The sequence below is a fragment of the Sinohyriopsis cumingii genome, chromosome 6, assembly GCF_028554795.1.
Source record: "Sinohyriopsis cumingii isolate HCF-2022 chromosome 6, ASM2855479v2, whole genome shotgun sequence".
Taxonomy (NCBI): domain Eukaryota; kingdom Metazoa; phylum Mollusca; class Bivalvia; order Unionida; family Unionidae; genus Sinohyriopsis; species Sinohyriopsis cumingii.
In genome coordinates, this window is record NC_142966.1 from 160514743 (window position 1) to 160533445 (window position 18703).

The 18703-nt window shown below is 36.3% G+C and overlaps 1 protein-coding gene across 4 annotated transcripts in view; it reads left to right on the top strand.

The window, feature by feature from the left end:
- The window catches only part of LOC149798401 (receptor-type tyrosine-protein phosphatase alpha-like), a 611129-nt gene that overhangs the window by 17899 nt on the left and 574527 nt on the right, over positions 1-18703 (top strand). For 3 of the 4 annotated variants that reach the window (XM_089963598.1, XM_089963597.1, XM_089963599.1), the window contains 2 exons: positions 8275-8469; positions 9475-9621. In XM_089963598.1, the coding sequence (XP_089819724.1) occupies positions 8275-8469; positions 9475-9621 (342 nt within the window). Of the gene's footprint in view, positions 1-8274; positions 8470-9474; positions 9626-18703 lie in introns of those variants that run through there. The other variant, XM_089963600.1, reaches the window with a different exon arrangement.

Genomic DNA, 18703 nt, shown 5'->3' on the forward strand with positions numbered 1-18703 from the left:
TTCGATTGCATTGGAAAGCTAATGAACTCAAGAATGTCCATTGAGTTGTGGTGATAGGCAACTTTCACATTCATGTCATAGCGAATATGATTTATGATTATTCACTATTTTTCTGCAGTCAACTGTTTCGTTAAATATATTTCATAGTACAGATTTAGGAAGTCATGAGACGCGTTGTGCTTTGGTTTGACATCCTAACTTGTATTGGATAGTAAAGCTAACTGATGTAGCCGAACCGTAGGGACATCTTGAAATATGCTTTTCAAACGTTCGGAATGAAATGCTTCCAATGAGCAACACATGAAGCGGGACACCTTGGTCTTCTATTTGTTTTACTCTCATTGGGTGCGCAGACGGTAACAAACAAATGGCACTAGTCGTGTTTTTTTATATACCCGACACTCTCCCAGGGCTTGTTATCAGTGTGACAGGTGTACGTCAGCGCGCTTAGAAAATGACTTCTTAGCCCTCCCGTTTGAAATTAATTAGAAACTTATAATTCTAATAAGTATAATTGGACGAAGCAAGTGTAAGTGGCTCTACATGGGGAAGACAACATTATGTGATGAACAATGTGTCGGCAAGTACTGTTGGATACAGGCTGACATAATTAAAAAAGGCTGAGGCCGCCCTATTCCGTGTGTAATATATTGTGTTGGCCATCTCGGACTAATACGTTTATTGTGGGTAAAAAACGACGGACCCGATCATATGAACGTTCCAAGCTGAATTTGACAAATAAATTAAAGGAAACGTTATATTATGAATATCAAACTATATCAATATATTGCCATCATCAATGATCATTTAACGACAACTCAAAATGCATCTGCTCAGCATGCAATGCTATTAGTAAAAGAAAAGAACGATAAAATCATCATGTATGGACAAAGTTGCATAATATCATTACTGGCGATATGAATGATGTTTATTTTCGACAGACGATAACGTTTTATCTCCTTGATAGTTCTATCTCATTTATTCATCAAGGTCACATATAGATATATGTACTGATGTGAATTATAGACAATCCTGTCTTGGTTGCATGACCCAACGATAGTAAAATTATACTTAATGGTTATAAAACTTGCCAGATTTCAGTCATATTGCAATATATATTTTAGATTATATGGTAGGTGACGCACAGTGACTGCAGAGCAGGTGTGGAATATGCTGAAACGTATTTTGCCGAGAAAACATTTCTGCCCAAATAATTATTCACTCATAATTTTGTACACGATGACTTTCCTGTTAGAGATAACAACATATTTGTATATACATTATGGCAATATCAGGTAGTCAATCGAAAGAGCCCGTAGGGTACAACATACTCATTTAGAGCATACCGGAACACAACTTACATGATCACGTTCAAATTCACAACTCAGTGACCTTCACATAGCGCGTGAACTATTCTGAGTGACCAGAAAGTTGTAAAATTGTATCTTGATCGTTGTGTATGTCACGACGTCATACCATCCAAAGAATTTTCAGAACTGCATCAGTATTTTCTTGATGCAAAGGAAGAATTCGTCGTTGACAATGCCGCATATGAGTATTCCACATGATATTTTGAAATACAGAAAGAGCGACTACTTTACAATGGCAGAATGAACGACACATGTTCTGCATCTATTTGATCTCTTCATCCTCAGGATAATATATATTTTCTTAGAATACAATTGATCGCCAACGAAGAAAATGATGATTGAGTTTTAAGGGACCAATTAGATCCTACACGGGTGGAACGACGTTACGGTACATATTTTGTCACGATAACATTTCAGACTACACTTAAAATTTTGAACGGCTCAACTACAATAATGCATTCCCAGTTACCGCTACACTGTGATATATGGAGTTTCGCTCTTGGAAAGCCCCAAGAAGAATTTACTGCCTTATGAAGGTCTGTGAAATTAGCTGTTCGGCAGCACGTGTGACTGAGAATTTTACTAATTTTCGAAGTAAATATAGTGTTACTGAGCATATATGTGCGGTAATATCTCAGTGAGAAACAATGTCAGAAAAACAGTGCTAAACTCAATGGAACTGTCACTGAAGACGCGAGTGTCATCACGAAAATAACAGGGTAAGTTATTGATTACACGGGATAATGCAGGGCTTTCTGTGATATAGGATAGATTATCTACATTCGTTTTCGGAGTTGTAGACCAGAACAAGTTCCGGTCGCTGAACTGAAGAAATGTGCGCTGACCATTAATTGTCGTAACACTATCGGTCTGCTACTGCCAAATAACAAATGAAATGCTCGCCAATCACAGTACAATCATCAGTGTCGCATCAGCAGCACAACTAATTAATTTGGTGAGCAACAATGCCTAATGCAATTTGTTGCCTGAATGTCAAAGGTCCAGTAACATAACGGCGAATCTTATCGCAGGGAGCGAAATACCACGGAGAGAACTGACATGGCAAATCTCCGCAGCAATTAAATTGCAGAAATAACATAAAATATCATAAAACGTGTATCAGTTCCATCATTTAAAATGGAAGAACCAGTTTTAAAGATGAGCTTAAGAGCTATTACTGACATTATTCTAATTATGTGCCGAACGAATATAGTCCAGTTGAATTAAAGGTTCACGATATAAGCAGGTATATCTTGCCCGCTAAAGCCTTTATCGAGTTCGAAGGAACTCTCGAGAAGCAAGATGTTAATCCGTACGTGGCGGACACACACTTTGGTTTTGTTAACAAGGACATGATGGTGTTACTTAACGGAGCCAAATACACCATAGGCGACAAAGAAATCGAAACATACCTAGCCGTGTTTACGTGAGAACAACAATGCCTGGACTTGCGCGGTATTTCGATGATTATTCCGGTAGCAATAGTCCCTCAAAGATGTTATCCAAAGACACCACACGTAATGTTCATTTTAGTCAATTTGGATCGGCTGTAAGACTCCTTTGTCACTTCAGCCGTCGATAATGATGTTAAGGTAGAGGGAACGATGTACAAACCAGCTTCATCACTTGCTGTTTTATTTCCACCAAATATAAATTTCAACCTGCGATATGCAGCACGACTATCTCAAATTAACGGCCGAGGTCAATTTAGTTGTGTTATTCCATTGCAACACATCTTTGGGCTTCGTATGTTATTTTTTGGGCCAAACACACAGGTGTGCTGATAACAACGAGGTTATTTACAGCTATGCTGAAGCCGGTGTTGGAAAGGTTACATTGTCAAAATTGTCTTTGTGGATACCCACTACTTAGTTTTATGTCGGATATTAGTCACTCTACACAACGGTAGCTGTTGATGACTTCATGTACTGTTCAAAGTGCTTTCAGTGTGTTTTTTATGTGGTAGATCACATAACATCGATAGGTTCGTGATTCGCGAGATGTATTTATAGCGTTTGACGACTGTGAAAGGTTAAACATTCAGGAAAATCCCATGGAATTTGACTGACTTGGAGTCAGTGAAGGTTCATTACTGTCAAATGGTCATCAAGAACCATTAGAAGAAATACATCTGATTTTTTGTACCACAATCATGTCGTACAATCATACCACAGACTAATGAGTTTTACGGGACGAGACCAGAACGTTGATATATGTCTCCAGATATTTCAGAAAGGATTCACCGCGTCGTATCTACTGTTTTTTGTTGGAGCGTCTGGATTTATTCAGACAGAGCGTGCTTAGCATGCATTTTGGAGCATGTGTGGATACCGTAGGCACAGACATTGGTGCATATAGATGAATGTCTGTGATGTTGTCGGAGAAAATACTACTCGTTGAGAGAGTTTATAGAAAAATGAAAGTCGTTGATTCACCTGTTGAAAACCTAGAGCAATGAATCAAATCGTGGAATGGAAATATCACTATCAACTTCTGAGATCACACAAACGTTCAATTCTGGTGAAATATCCCCCCTTTCGGCATCAATAGTAACTATGTGGGCCACTTGAAAAGCCGTCGACACTCCCAGAGCAACCGCCATTGCAAGATATGCTGATACTAAAATATCAGAAACACCAAACAGGGGTAGGCGGGCAAGAAAAGAAAGAGGCCGGGTTCTGAGACTCTTGCCAGATGGGTTCCATGTGCACGGCAACCGATTACGACTCTCTGAAACGGTACAAACAAATCGAATAAAGTATTGGAAAGGTGTAATTTATGCCCGATACATTACCTGATGCGAAACAGACACATGAAACATGAATAATTAATCTAGACTCGAATGACTCGAATGACGGTTCCAGTACTCACTTGGTTGCATATTACATCAATCCACGCAAAATCATATATTTTTATTCTTATTCTCTAGCGCTACCGCGAGAATTTATCAAGTATATCGCTCCGTCTATCAACGCTACCAAAAACAAACAACGGTAGATCGTACTCTGTGTAGGGCAATCCGGTGACCGCGTAGCACAATTATAAGGACACGTCGAAATAATTGAAATACTATTACAATATATATTTCTCAATGATTACACGAAAGGAGAGACGGTAAAAGAACTGCCTTCAAGAACACATCAAATTTTGAACAAAAAGACGATTTAACCACGTTAGTGGACTACACTGGAGTATATAAGGAAAAACCCAACGTATTTCAAAATCAATTTGGCCAGATAAAAAGTAGAAACGTTAGAGTGACTGATTTAAGTACAATAATGCCTGCGTCGGTCATAGATATCCCGTGCACTTATCGTAGATGTAATACGAAATCGTGTTTCTCTCGCTTGAGATACAATGCGGAAGAGCTCAACAGAAACAAAAATAAAGTTGTTGTTGTGCGCATCCCAGAACGACATCGGGAAGCGGTGACAGAAAATACCCAGACATCCAAATTGCTGTACAGAAATACGATCACTATGAACATGTAAAGACATCTGACCGTTTATGTTAAAATGTCCAGGACGACTTTAAAACCGTCGATCAATGTTTGGGGAGAACCTAATGCTTTTTAGAATAAATCTGGCTGATATCTCTACGAAAACAACCACACTGGAATCAACGGGGAATATTGTTAAAACTTAACAATCTTAACTAGAAATTGCAAAGACCGGTATTAACACACTCACAATACAGCTGGTGTCGCCGATATATCAATTATTGATTTCCACAGTGACAATAAAGCAATTTACTCATTTTATGGAAACCCCAATAATATGTCATTGAAACTGTCTGATATAGCCACTCTGGAAACGGTGGAAGCACAACACAATCAAATTAGATCGTTACAAACTGATAGTGATCTAATATATGATTCCGTCCTGATGATTTTTAAAAGGAGATTTGGAAAAGCAGCTAGAGAACACAGAAAATATCCTTTATGATTGCAAACCCAAATGGGTATTATGTTAATAAAAGTTGTATTCGGATTAATGACAATCCAATGACGCATCAGATAACTGCTCTGTAGACACGACTCGATTCGTCTATGAAAAGGTTGAATGACGTACAAGGCGATGTACAACCGGCCACTGAAGCAATTCATAATCTTAAATAAACTTTGAGCAAAGACTTCCACACGTAGTAGCATCTGGAGCAGGAAGTGTCGATTTGAATAAGACTAGAGGAGTATTTCACCTTTTTACCTAAATATAATATCGACTGGCGATCTGAGACAAAATTCATTGTTATTGGCCAATGTACCATGGGACCATATACACCACTGGTGAGTCCAGACAAGGGTTAATAAAACTGGAAAAAGACCTCTGGATAGTATAGGAGGGGAAAAGTAGTTTGGTTAAATGCTGTTTTTAAATTAGCCCCGGATGACCAAATCGACCTAAAACAGACTATGTTTACTGCATTGAACTTTTAAACATAATTGCAAATTGCCACGGCACTTCGACTACAGGTCAAGAATTTGAACGTCATCATTACAATATAAATGGTAAAGGTGCACTGTATTATTGGCATACGGTGAAGAAGGTAGTTTTTCGGTGGTACTTACAACGTACTTTTCGATGTACAGGTACACCGGTAATTTCCGCCAGTAAGGAATGTACGGAAATTGGCTTTCTAATCACAGCACTGTCTTATTATGTATCTGATATGGTGCAGATTTTGTTACTCATTTGGATTGCAACTTATACAACACTTAACAAGCATACTGCAAATTCATTTACTATAGGGCAATGGACATTGAATTAGGGGTGGGGTGGGTTTTGCCGCTTACAGTGGTTCTCATTAGATAATAAATAGACGTAATCAATCAACGACGCAATTGTGAACGTAAATTCATAAACGCCAACTAATACTACATCAATATAAATGTAATCCCCATCCAGGTTAATTAAGAAGGACGCGGTATAATCAATACTACGGCTGAATCACGAATGATCAATAACATTGCAAGCGAGATGTTTTGTATTGGCTAAACAGTATATTTGTTGTAGACGCGGTGACATACACTTATCAGAGATCATGCCTCCCAGCATCCTCTGGCTGCGTGTCAGTAGAGAAATATTTTCATGACCCAGTTCACATTTTTGTTTCCATCCACCTCGCTGAATGTGTGTTTGAAAAATAGAAGGCCAATGTGCCCCCTCCTAATTATGTGTTGTACGTCTGGTGGATAGAGATATAAAGATGGTAAGGAACCCAGAAGAAGATGCAAGTTTTGGCTTTCTCAACTTTTTATTTCAGAGGGGAATTTATATCGCAATTCTGGTTTTGTTCACTGCCTAATCAATTTTCCCTATATAATCATCTACTTCTAAGGCACCCACTTATGCATAGTCTCTTTTCAATGCTTATCAGACTGAGATAGATTAGTCAGGCCGTATGGAGTATAATTTATTGCGCTTTCGGGTGGCATCTGGTGATGAGCAATAATAGTAGGTCAATTCATTTGCAATACAGGAAGATTATTATGATCAAAGAAGCCATGTGACGTGATTCATGTCTAGAACGAAAAAATAATTGTATTATAGAAATCATTGGCAATCTCAGAGAATATTTCGAAAGGGAACGCTGATCGATCCAATTTGATTTAATTTCGTTATTGAATTAGAATAAATATCAATAGGGTGCCTCGTAGAGAAGCCATTTTTTATTCTTGAAATGAAACTACTGTTTTACAAAGGCTATATTTAAGTAATGTCCACATTGTTGTCTGATTAATTTAAAAGGAATGATGATTGTACAACGGGATATTAATCACACTGCGATCACGATGAACAAGTTGTATCAAACAATCCGTTCCAGGGTAATGATCTAGTCGACCATCCTGTTGTCTTTTGATCCTTAGATTTACTACTAGTATGGGCCCTTGGTATATAATGAACATGTACACACAGTGATGAGTAGAGTGTAGTCTTTAAAGATGGGTTTCATAAATGTGACATTGAACGAATTTAGAAAATTTCATTAAATGCGAGGGTCGTTTCTGGCAAAGTTCATTTTAGAGGCTAAGGAAACTCCCCCAGCTTTATCGTCAGCCGATATAAGGAAGAGCAATATTCGATCATGAAACTGTTCTGCAAAATGTCTGTCTTTTAAGGTCTGACGCTGTTTGACTGGACTCAGGTCTCACTCTCTCCATATATATATATATATATATATATATATATATATATATATATATATATATATATATATATATATATATATATATATATGGAAAAAGAAAGAGAGTTCAAGTCAATGTAAATTGCATACATTGAATACTGAACGTGAACAAGCTCGTATTCGAGTGCTTTTAAAACACAAACAGTGAATACACCAATAAGCAATATGCACTGAAACTTAAGATGTTTAAACACGGAACCAAACGTCATGTTTTGAGTATAGCTCATAAAATCTTTTCTATAAGAAACGAAAGACATGTATATATATTAAGTATCCTAAGTAATATGAACACAATTATTGTTGTTGCAAACTAACGACTCTCTAAACCAAAATGTCGTTTTGTCAAGAGATGGAAAATAAAACTGAATCACAAAGAATAATGATAATATGGGATACAATTGTTTTCTCTGTCCACACCTAAACTGATCTTTGACTAAGATCTTTAATTTTGCAGTGAAGTTCAATCAAGTTAATTCAATGTAGACAAACATTTTTATTATCTTTTTAAAATGACTAATCGACCGAATTAATCGTTTAATTTTCTATGCGCAATCATCTAAAAAGACGCAGATCATGTTTAGGTTTTGGAATGGAAGAAGCCTGCATATATATTCCGAAACAGTATTTACTTATACAAGATCTAGTATACTGTATTCGTTTGTTAAGATGTGATGCTTTATAAAACTAAATGTTTTTCTTTTTCTTACTTTTTTTTAAGGGCAGGATCAACTTTCTGGCTTTAATCTGTATCTTGGTAATAATTCAAGGTCGTGGACGTACAACCAGCCATTAGTGGTGGTCTCATCAGCTAATAAGATACATGTTTTTAAACCTAATAATACCGTTGCCCGTTTCATCTCTTTGGTGAGGCTCAGCAATATATTGACTATATGCGAAGTTATTGTTGATGGTGGTAAGTTCTTTATTATATATTTACACTTAAAGTGGTTAAAAAAGAATAACAAATCAGATACAATAATATTGCAGTGATTCCCTTAACGATTAAAATCAATATCAATGGTAGAGTAAGTAGTAATTAACTCAAAGCCAGGTGAGTGCTGGAACAATATTTTTAGTAGCGCATCTAATATTATATATAGTTCTCTTCCTCAACGAGATATTCGTCTGAACTGTTGTCCAAATTCGTTTTGCTTGAAGTATTTGATTAATAGCCCTCACAATATTCATAAGATCGATTAATAACTTCATGGGCAATAATGCTTGTTTAATTTTGTTGAAAGTTGAACAAGCATACAAATATGACCTCGAAGTTGTGTTGAGAGCTTTAAATAACCATTTGAAATAACGTAGAGATACTTTGATAATATATACAAAAAGTATTTGTAAATTTGATTAGAGGGAAAATAACCAACGATTCAAGAAATTCGAAGCGTTGGTAAATTGATGAAAAGAGAAGAAAAGTGAAATTGGTGGTTTGTTTTGCTGTGTACTAAGTATGTAGCATACCAAAGAGTTGCGTTTCATATGTAAACCATATTTCTCAGATGCAAACGAAAGCGAAACCGCATTGCGTACATATTTTGTTATTGGGTAAAAACATTTAAATTTCATGTATGACACTCTTGTTATGCTAGGTGAGGGAGTAATATTATGATACTCAATTTGTCTTAGATACATGTTCCAGTAAGTACTATTTATCCTTTGTAAAGCACACACATCCCTCAACATGTGTTTTTGTCTTAAAGATAATTGATGCATGTTTCCTGCTCATCCTTTTAAATATAAGTCATCTCATGTTTTGTTATAACTTCATATTCACATTATTCTGGTAACGCAATGTTGGCATTCGTAAATCTTGTGAAGATAAATGTTGAATGTATAGAATTTTCTCACATTTCATTTTTTGTTAAATTTGATTTGTTATAAATGTAATATTTTATATTTTACAAAATTCCAGAGTGTACAGACGGTGTGTTTTCCGGGTTTACTGAGTTTTGTAACAATACATGTGGAAAATGTGTCCATAGCCAACCATGTAACAAAACGGATGGAACGTGTCCTAACGGGTGTGATCCAGGATGGAAAGGAACTCATTGCAACGAAGGCAGGTGAACTGGTTTAAATAAATTAGAGTGATATTCTTAAGGAGTGTATGTTATTTCTGATATAAAAGGCAATAGCAACCTACATGCATTTAAATTATATTCTCTAACAAACTTATAAAATTCTTCAACCATTTTCAGTTTTAAAGATTCAAAATTTCAACATGTGATTCCTTTCCTGGTTTTGTGGCTTTTTTTAAAACGAAAATACTATAAATAATCGATTATATTTTAAATGTATTGATATCTTAAATTTAATTATGTTGCGTAAAATTGACTATAATCGAAATAAAAACTAGATTTAAACCTTAAACATGTTACAGCAGTTTGGAAGGAAGGTTTGTATAACATTCATGTCACTTTCAGATGGTGGACTATGTCATTGTGTGGTTATATCTAGAGCTTCAAAAGTGTTAGTGTTTATCGTATGATCATATACATATGATGATTTAATTATTAAATGTAAATATGACTAAAAAATAAACTATTTGTATCAGCCAAACATACTTTTTTTACGTTACAATGAATGCTATCTCACAATTCATTATGTTTTCTCATTGCTTTATCACTAAGAGGCGTGAAACTGCTACTAAGAGGGTGGATATTAAACATAAAAGGTTACAGTGGTATATTTTAGATGCACAATTCAAATCGAGGAAAAAGGTTCATTATAACCTTTAATACGTAATAACAATCAACAACATCATAGCCTTGAGTATGCGTAGGAAATTGGCAGAGAAACCTATAATAATATATACAGTTAGCAAAACAAGATTGCGTTACGAAACTATGCTATTAAAACAACTAGTAGAAATGATCGAAAAACAACAATATTTATAACATATGGCATATAATGTATCTCCCTAGAATAGAAAGTGACAATTAATACAAATAATATTCAGTGCCGTGAATTAAAACTCAGAGAGTTTTAAAGTTTATATTTTAAAGTTTATATCACTCTTCCCCAATGTATGATGTCCCAAAGGAAATCCAGTGTTGTGACAAAAATGTACTATATTGAATATGCTGATGTTCATGTAGTCGCGAATGTGCTAATGTACAAATGGCCTAAAAAGTGACGATTGTTAACATTCTCTTGATGGATCACAATAATATAATTCAAAACGTCCTTCAGAGAATTAACTATTACTCCAAATTAATGATTTAGTCAAAATATTAATGAGCACCTTGTTCATCAAGTGAGTAATGGAAGTAAAAATCCAGACATATTACAAATGGAACACAACAATACAGATTGATTCTACTTCGGATTTTAGTAGAGATGAGGAAGTTTTATTTAAATGTTATATACCCCTCTACTTGACCTAGGTCGCAATGCCATTTTTTGGAAAAACTGATCCTAATGGAGACGTTTATTTCTGCAACCATATATGTCCGAATCGAAACTATATTTATAAAATAAAAACTTTGTACAATATGTTTACAGGTACCATTCAATCTTTAATGATAGAAAAATGCTAGCTCCCCACATTGTTGTTTATAAATAGGCTCTACCCTGATTTCGGACAAAGGACAATTGCAAAAACTAAAGATAACCACATAATATAATCATTGGAAACAACTCTATAAACGATGCAAATTAACTTGTAGAACACATGTAAAGTCAAACGAAAAATATATGCAGTACAAAGTTGTTTTAAATAAAATATCCGAAAAACATGCCTGTGATTAAAATAGCATCAGATAATGTCATATGACACATATATACATGAAGCAATACAATACTTACATACACGTGAAAGCGCATCAGCCATTACATATTATATTCCCTTATCTGCCTGATGCCATCAAACTCCATCTTAACAGTGTCTGATTTAATTTTATAGTGCTAACGATGGTTAGGGGATTGTGGTCACTGAATACTATAATCAGAGAAGGAGCGGTACATAACATACACTTTAACGTGTTGCAAAGCCAAAAACCTCGTGGCATCTTTTCAGACCAATGGCACTTGGTTATCTTATTTAACAAATTGGTTTTGGGTTGAGCTATTATGATAAATTTGGAGCAAGATTTCCGATACTATCCCGCCAAACTCAAATTCGCATCAAATAATTTACTGATATGTACATGTAATTCAGAGATAGCACTGACAATAATTTCTAAAGGTTAAACTGGAGAGTATCCCACAAAATGGCATAAAAAAGTAAAACAAGAATCGAAAACCTCACATTTAATTAAATTAATTGTAAAGGTTGCATCACTGAGTCTTTCAAAGAATTTCCGAATGGTTTCCATGTGATATTTGCAGGTGTCGATGTAAAACATGATATCACTGATGTAAGCGTCACATTTATCTAGAACAGATATAATCATGTTCACTAGATGTCGACAAGTACAAGGCGTACCTTTTTGCCCCAAACCGCATTACTTTATACTAAATTCCATCTGGCGTTACTAATGACGACATTTCATTTCATACCAAATAATGGGCATTTGGAATAAACAGTGGTCTCCATCAAAAATAAGGGCTCCGTTCAGCAAAAAAAAAGAGCCAACTTTTATCCTTCTGCTCATGTGCGAGTCAAATAGCCAATGAAAAACGATGTTTCTAACACAACTAGGCAGTATGTATCTGAAAGATCATCGGGGATTTGGTGTTTTCGGATCTATTCAGAAATAGCTTTCAAACTGTTTTTGCTACTCGATTTTCAGGCGAAAATGACAAAATCCTCCAGGGGTTAATGTGTTAAGTCTGAATATTTCACATTGGTCGACGGGATTACAGCATTACATGCTCTATTTATCTTACGATTCAACTCAAAAGTTTCAGAAAGTTGTTGGTTGTATCCTCAGCAACAAGGGTACTATCACCCTCGGACGGTGGGGGGCTAGATATTACTTTATTAAACAGCATTAGAATCGTTACTGTGGTAAATGGACTCTGGCGGGCAATACATTACATCGGTACTCAGTCTACCATGTTGACGAACGTCTGATACTAAAGCTTTACAATTTGAGTCACCATTTAGTGTTAGGCCCCCAATGGAAACTCATAAGTGCCGTGAGTCTTAGTAACTCAGGCCATTCAGCACTTACGATCTACACTATACATTTCTTAAAGGCAAAAAGAAAAGCAATGGGTGACGGAAAAATGATAGACTATGGACAAGAATCATTGGTGATCCCTGACAATCATTCGGTTCACGAAGAAGACAGAATAGTGTTGAATGCCTTATAACAAGCGAAATATACGAATAAGGAATACAAATCACTAGTGCGAGCGTATCTGTCCTGATCGAAGTGAATATGTATCGGATAGTTCTTGGTGGAACAAAGAATTAAATCAGCTGGACATAGAGCACTGGCCTTTTCAGAACGTGCTAATTCAATCTGCGAGCAGCTATGGTTAATATAAATTTTGCTGACGGAGCGACAATAAACGTACTGGCCTAGGGTACGTTTATTAAAACAATGACAACGTGGCTTTTATCGGAACCTTCTCTACAACAACATTTACGTTTGGGTATATAGGTCCATCTAGCCCTCATTTCAACAGCAGACCAATCAAGCTGTACTTCAAAAAGACGCGTTTTAAGGCATCATAGTATTCGGCGCACTTGGTAAAGACTGTATTATTTCCAGATCTAATGATATTAAAGAAGCTGACGTTTTAATTGAAATCACAACCGTTTTGCGAGTAAGCCACGGCGACAGTTCAGAAGTGCGTGTCCTAAGGGGGCGGGAAGTAATCACAAAAGCTAGGAATTACGACGAAATCCTCTTATTTGCAGAAACACAGATCAACAAAATCGTAGATCATGTATCTAAGGAACTATGCAAAAACACAACCTCGTATAATAGTGAAGTGTAACAAGATGTAGTAGATACAATAAAAAACCATGAAATAACGGCTGACTCGTACAAGGTGTGCACAGGGGATGCAATCATTGAAGTGGCAATAAAATAATCGAATTCCCAGGCAATAGCCCAAGTGCGCTAGGAGCTGATGAAAACCCTCACTGAAAATGCATACCGTGTTGTGTGTGTTCCTATTGTTTGTAGATTGAACCTGTGGAGAATAATTCAAATATGACAATTATACAACTGATTCGCTACTATTTAAGTTTTACGAGTTTACATCTATGTACATTGTGTAGATAAAAGAGTAATAATAAATTGCTCACCTAAGTCTTTTCACGTGTCTAGGGCAGCTCTACATGATAATATTCCACCTGTCCTGTTTATGTAACACTTGCAAAAAGAGCAAAAGGCTTATATAAATAAAATGTATTACAAAACAAAAGGCAAACAACTATTAAGTATATTTAAGTACATCATAGTTCAGTTTTTATTCAGTGTCTACTCGGCACGTCTTGCCTTGTCTCTTGTATTCATGAAATGGAACATCTCTTGTCACTTTCCAGCAGTAGTCTGCAAGCATTGATGGGCTCAATTTGCCCTGATAGCGTTTCTCCATTGTTGCAATGACCTGATGAATTCGCTCGCCGTGATCATTACCCACAGCTCCACACTTCGGAGGAAAAAATCTAGATGAGAGTGCAATTTCGTTTATCTTTAGTGACAAGTTGCAACCAAGGCTTTTGAATACCTTGAGGAGATTTTCATCCAACTCCCTGTAGTCGTCTGCCTCGTTGTTTCTGAGACTCTTTGCTGCCACATAATGCAATGCTTTCGATGTAGTCTTTTTCTTGGCACGCAGTGCACGGTTAAATGCATCATCTCGAAGAAGTTCTCGAAGGTGCGGACGAACAAAAACACTTTCCTTTATCTTCACGTAACCTTGGCAATTTTCACGGAGGTACTTGAAAGCTGCTTGTGTTTTGTAAATGGCCTTGACAACGTTCTTCATCAAATCCAGCTTCATGTGCAATGGTGGTAACAAAATCTTTCTTGATTGAACAAGTGGTTGATGCTGAACACTTTTCCTCCCAGGCTCTAATGACTGTCGGTGTGGCCCATATCTATTGATGCTGTGGGAATCTTTAGCACGACTATCCCATTCGCAGAGAAAACAGCAGTACTTTCTGTATCCAGTCTGCAGACTAAGCAAGAGAGCACGAACCTTCATATTGCCACAGCTACCACTGATGTTGGGCATAGTTTATACACCTCAAAATTTTCTTCATGTTTTCATAGGTTTCCTTCATATGGACTTCATTACCAGCAGGGACTGATGTCAAAACATTAATATTATGCAGCTAAACATATTTAAGACTCGTCATCGATGAATATCTGAACAGTCGCCATTAATTTGGATCATTAACGATGTTGAGAGCTGCCATCACACCATCGATGTTGTTGCAGGCTACAGGAACGACGTCCATGAAGAAGAATGGGACAATAACCTTTTGACGGTCACGGAACATGGAAACCATAACATCACCTGCCAGGAGATTCCATTGCTGTTGTCTGGAGGCCAACAGCTCTGCTGCACTCTTAAATAGTTCCAAATTCATTACAAGGTCATTTAGTTCACCTTGTATTATAAGGTGTGATTCAGAGGAGGAGGATGGGAGAAAATGTGGATCATGTAACATTGATGGTTCAGGACTAGAAGTTTCATCCTCTTCATTTTCCGCGTCTGATTCAAGTGAGAATGATTACGGTGCATCAGGAACCGGCAGTCCTTCTCCGTGGGGTACTGAGCATATAGCTGATGGAATGTTTGGAAAATACACACTCCACTTTTTCTTCTTTGACACACCTTTCCAAACAATTGCTTATACGATATATTGGCTCTCTCTAAATCATTGGCACTACAAAAGATATAGACTTCCTGTTCCTGTTCAACCACTGGAGACGATTTGTTGAAAAGCTTTGCAGCATATGTGTGGAGCCCACCTCTTGTCCTGATCGCCACTTCTGCAGTCAAACTAAAGGTGATAGGCTGCCTTAACCATAGTGGTTATACTGCACGTGTGTGATGCAAACGTCACTTTACCACATGCATATCAGAAGTTATCTACATTGTCCACACAATTACGAGGCATATCCGCTAACTTTGTCTAAACAAAAATGCATCCCGTTGCAAAATCATACACTGACAAATACGAGAGCACGACACGTTATGATTTCTGGATCTGATATAAGCAATTTGCGCAAAAGGGTGATGTAAGTTTAGGTATGAATGCATCAATCATGACGTCTAGGAATAACATGATGCAATACATATCATGTATGACACATTCATCATTCATTGTTTTGCCTAAGAGGCAACAACTGTCCAAATCCAGTCTTAGATTTATTCATAGATCCAGTCGAATATGTATTTGAGTCATTTCTGGTTTAAACTGAAAATACTTCCGTTTATAACTCACTTATCCTCTGCCATTTCGAAATAAAGGGTCGTATATACTGACCTAGTATCACTTCTAAGCCTCATTTCCGTTCTCATTGACCCATAATTAGTAACGTTTGACTAAAATGAAATTGGAAGCATTTTGACTCAGTACGACATGTTAAAACTATGTGCGTCAGAATAATATTGTTAGCATTCTTTTGTCATAGGTGGTACTATTTGTACTTCATACGCTTTTTACGTTCGAGTCTCCGACTGATATTCATATACATTTTATAATATTCCTTTGTTTAAAGATTCCAAGCTTACCACTTTTGGCATTCATGACTATAGCCCCATCAGTGGCAAAGTTTTACACGATTACTAAATATTGCAGTGGACTTTTCAATAGTCCATTACTTCTGCAATCCTGAGGTAATTGGTATATCAAATAATGAGTAGCCGCCGCAAGTTTGGCCATATTTGTGACCACAATTTCTGTTTGTCTGACACAAATGGATTTATATCGAGAATAAGTGCAATAAGGTAAATGAAAGACGTTATTATTTGCACCATGTAACATAAAAACCAGGAGTCCCTATCGGAAAGTACAAGTAAATCCTAGCAGCAAAAAAGTTGTATCCTCTCATTTATCCGATACCACTGTCTGGATAATTATTCCCACTGACCTGCTTTGTTGCGTAAATTAGAATCCCAACCACCAGCATGACATCCACAACCAAATGCACAAAGTCATTAACAAGAAAGCATCTGGTGACCAGTTTAAGCACAATGTTTCTTTTCTATAAATTAAATAGGTAAAAGCAGAGAAACATAATATAAATTAAGATTTCACGCAACACGTTTATACAGCACTTAATATGAACTGCAAAACGCTCATGATGTCCGTGATTTACTAAAAATGAAAGGTTGATACTTACGATGAGTATAATAAAAAATATGCAGGGTCGATGAGGTACGATTTTGCAATGTTAAACCAAAACCAACCCAAGGTATGTTCATTTATAAAAATGAATATGCGCGTGATCGTAATCAAACAAAACTATGATTACCTAACTTATAAAAATGAATATGCGCGTGTTCAACGCAACGCAATACTAAATCGAAGGCCATGTGGTAGGTTTAGCTTTCTCAATAGGTGCCAAGCAGACATCAAAATGTTCCTTGTGAAAAGTATCTTCATGAATCTTATTTTTAGAAAGGAATCTGATTAAAATCAAATCTCCACAGTCATATGTTTAGATCCAACCGACACCAGTACGAGTTCATATTCTGTTGATCATGTGGTTTGTCAATTAAATAACAACTAGTAACGCACGTAAAACATAAGTTTTAACGATAACTCTCCCTAACACGAACTTTCAATCCTTTTAGATAGGATACTAAATATAAGTGGACTGGAGATTTCATAGGTCACCAAAACATGAAATATTATCGATGTCTGTCGCAACTGCACGTAAGACTGTCAGACAGATTTTGAGGGTACAAACATGTTGGCTGGATTTACACATTGTCAAGTACGCCACCAGGTTAACGCAAAAACGTTTTGCGTTCTCCTCAACGGGCAGGGGATCAATATTCAATTTTGAAAATAAACGTAGCGCGCCTTGGTCCATGTTAGACACTAGCACCCTTTGACTGTATTTGAATGTAGACAACCTGACTATTCGCACGTTTTTGTCATCTTTGTAAGTTATAAATATGTTGTTTGACTGATATTTGAGTGCAAGGTCTAGCCTTATTTACGAATTTATAATGTTCTTAAAGAAAACGTCTGACCAACATCCTGGTTATGTTAATGTGTCTTATGTTTATCTATAATGTTGTGGTGACTAACATTATTATTTCCTATATTATGACACGTTTGAAGAGTCATTTTCAGTTGTGTTAAGATGTAATTTGACAGTGATCATTTATTTACAATTTGGTCATTTAAATTACAAAGACCTCATTGGTATTTTGGATAAAATTACTACTTGGGATTTGTGTGAATTCATTTAGAACCATTCGTGATTATATCATTGTGATCCATCAAAACGGTCGGTACAACAATATATTCAAGCATATTGGCACATTAGCACATTCAATATTAAAATGCATTATATCCTGTTGAATTTGTGATAAAACATTTAGCACTATTTGGGTTTAACTTACAGTACTATAAATTCCTCTTAAATTTTCATTTTGTAGCATTTTAACTTTGAAATTTAATTGTATTTGTTGATTTTTGCTAATTTTGAAAGTTTCTTTTATTTCTGCTACTTAATTTAAGACCACACCGACATAACATTGTATGATAGTAACTGGATAGTTAGTACGATGTTTAAACCTTGCTTCTCATAATACCTACATATTGCCCAAAAGATGCACCTGCAAAATATATGAGACAGAACAGTGAATATTGTTATCACCAACCTGGGCAAAACCCTTCTAGAATTATATTGCAGACATTGTAGGCATTGTAGTGCAGATTGGTGCGTATGGATTGATAGTTGGACGGAGGGGATTTCAAATAGAGCAAACATTACTCAAAATCATTTTAAAATAAATAAATAAAGGAAATACTTTTTTTCGATGGCACGATGAATTTTGCTCTACATAAGTCTGCTCTCCAGTCAACAACATTGGATTATATGAATTTCCGCTGGACTGCTGATAAGGCTGTAGATGGGAAAATAGATGGCAGCAATCCGGTAACGTCAAAGACATGTAGCGCAATTGCTGTTGCAGACAATGCTAACCATACCTGGGAAGTTAAAATTGGCTTCAACATTACAAGGTGTGCACAGGGGATGCAATCA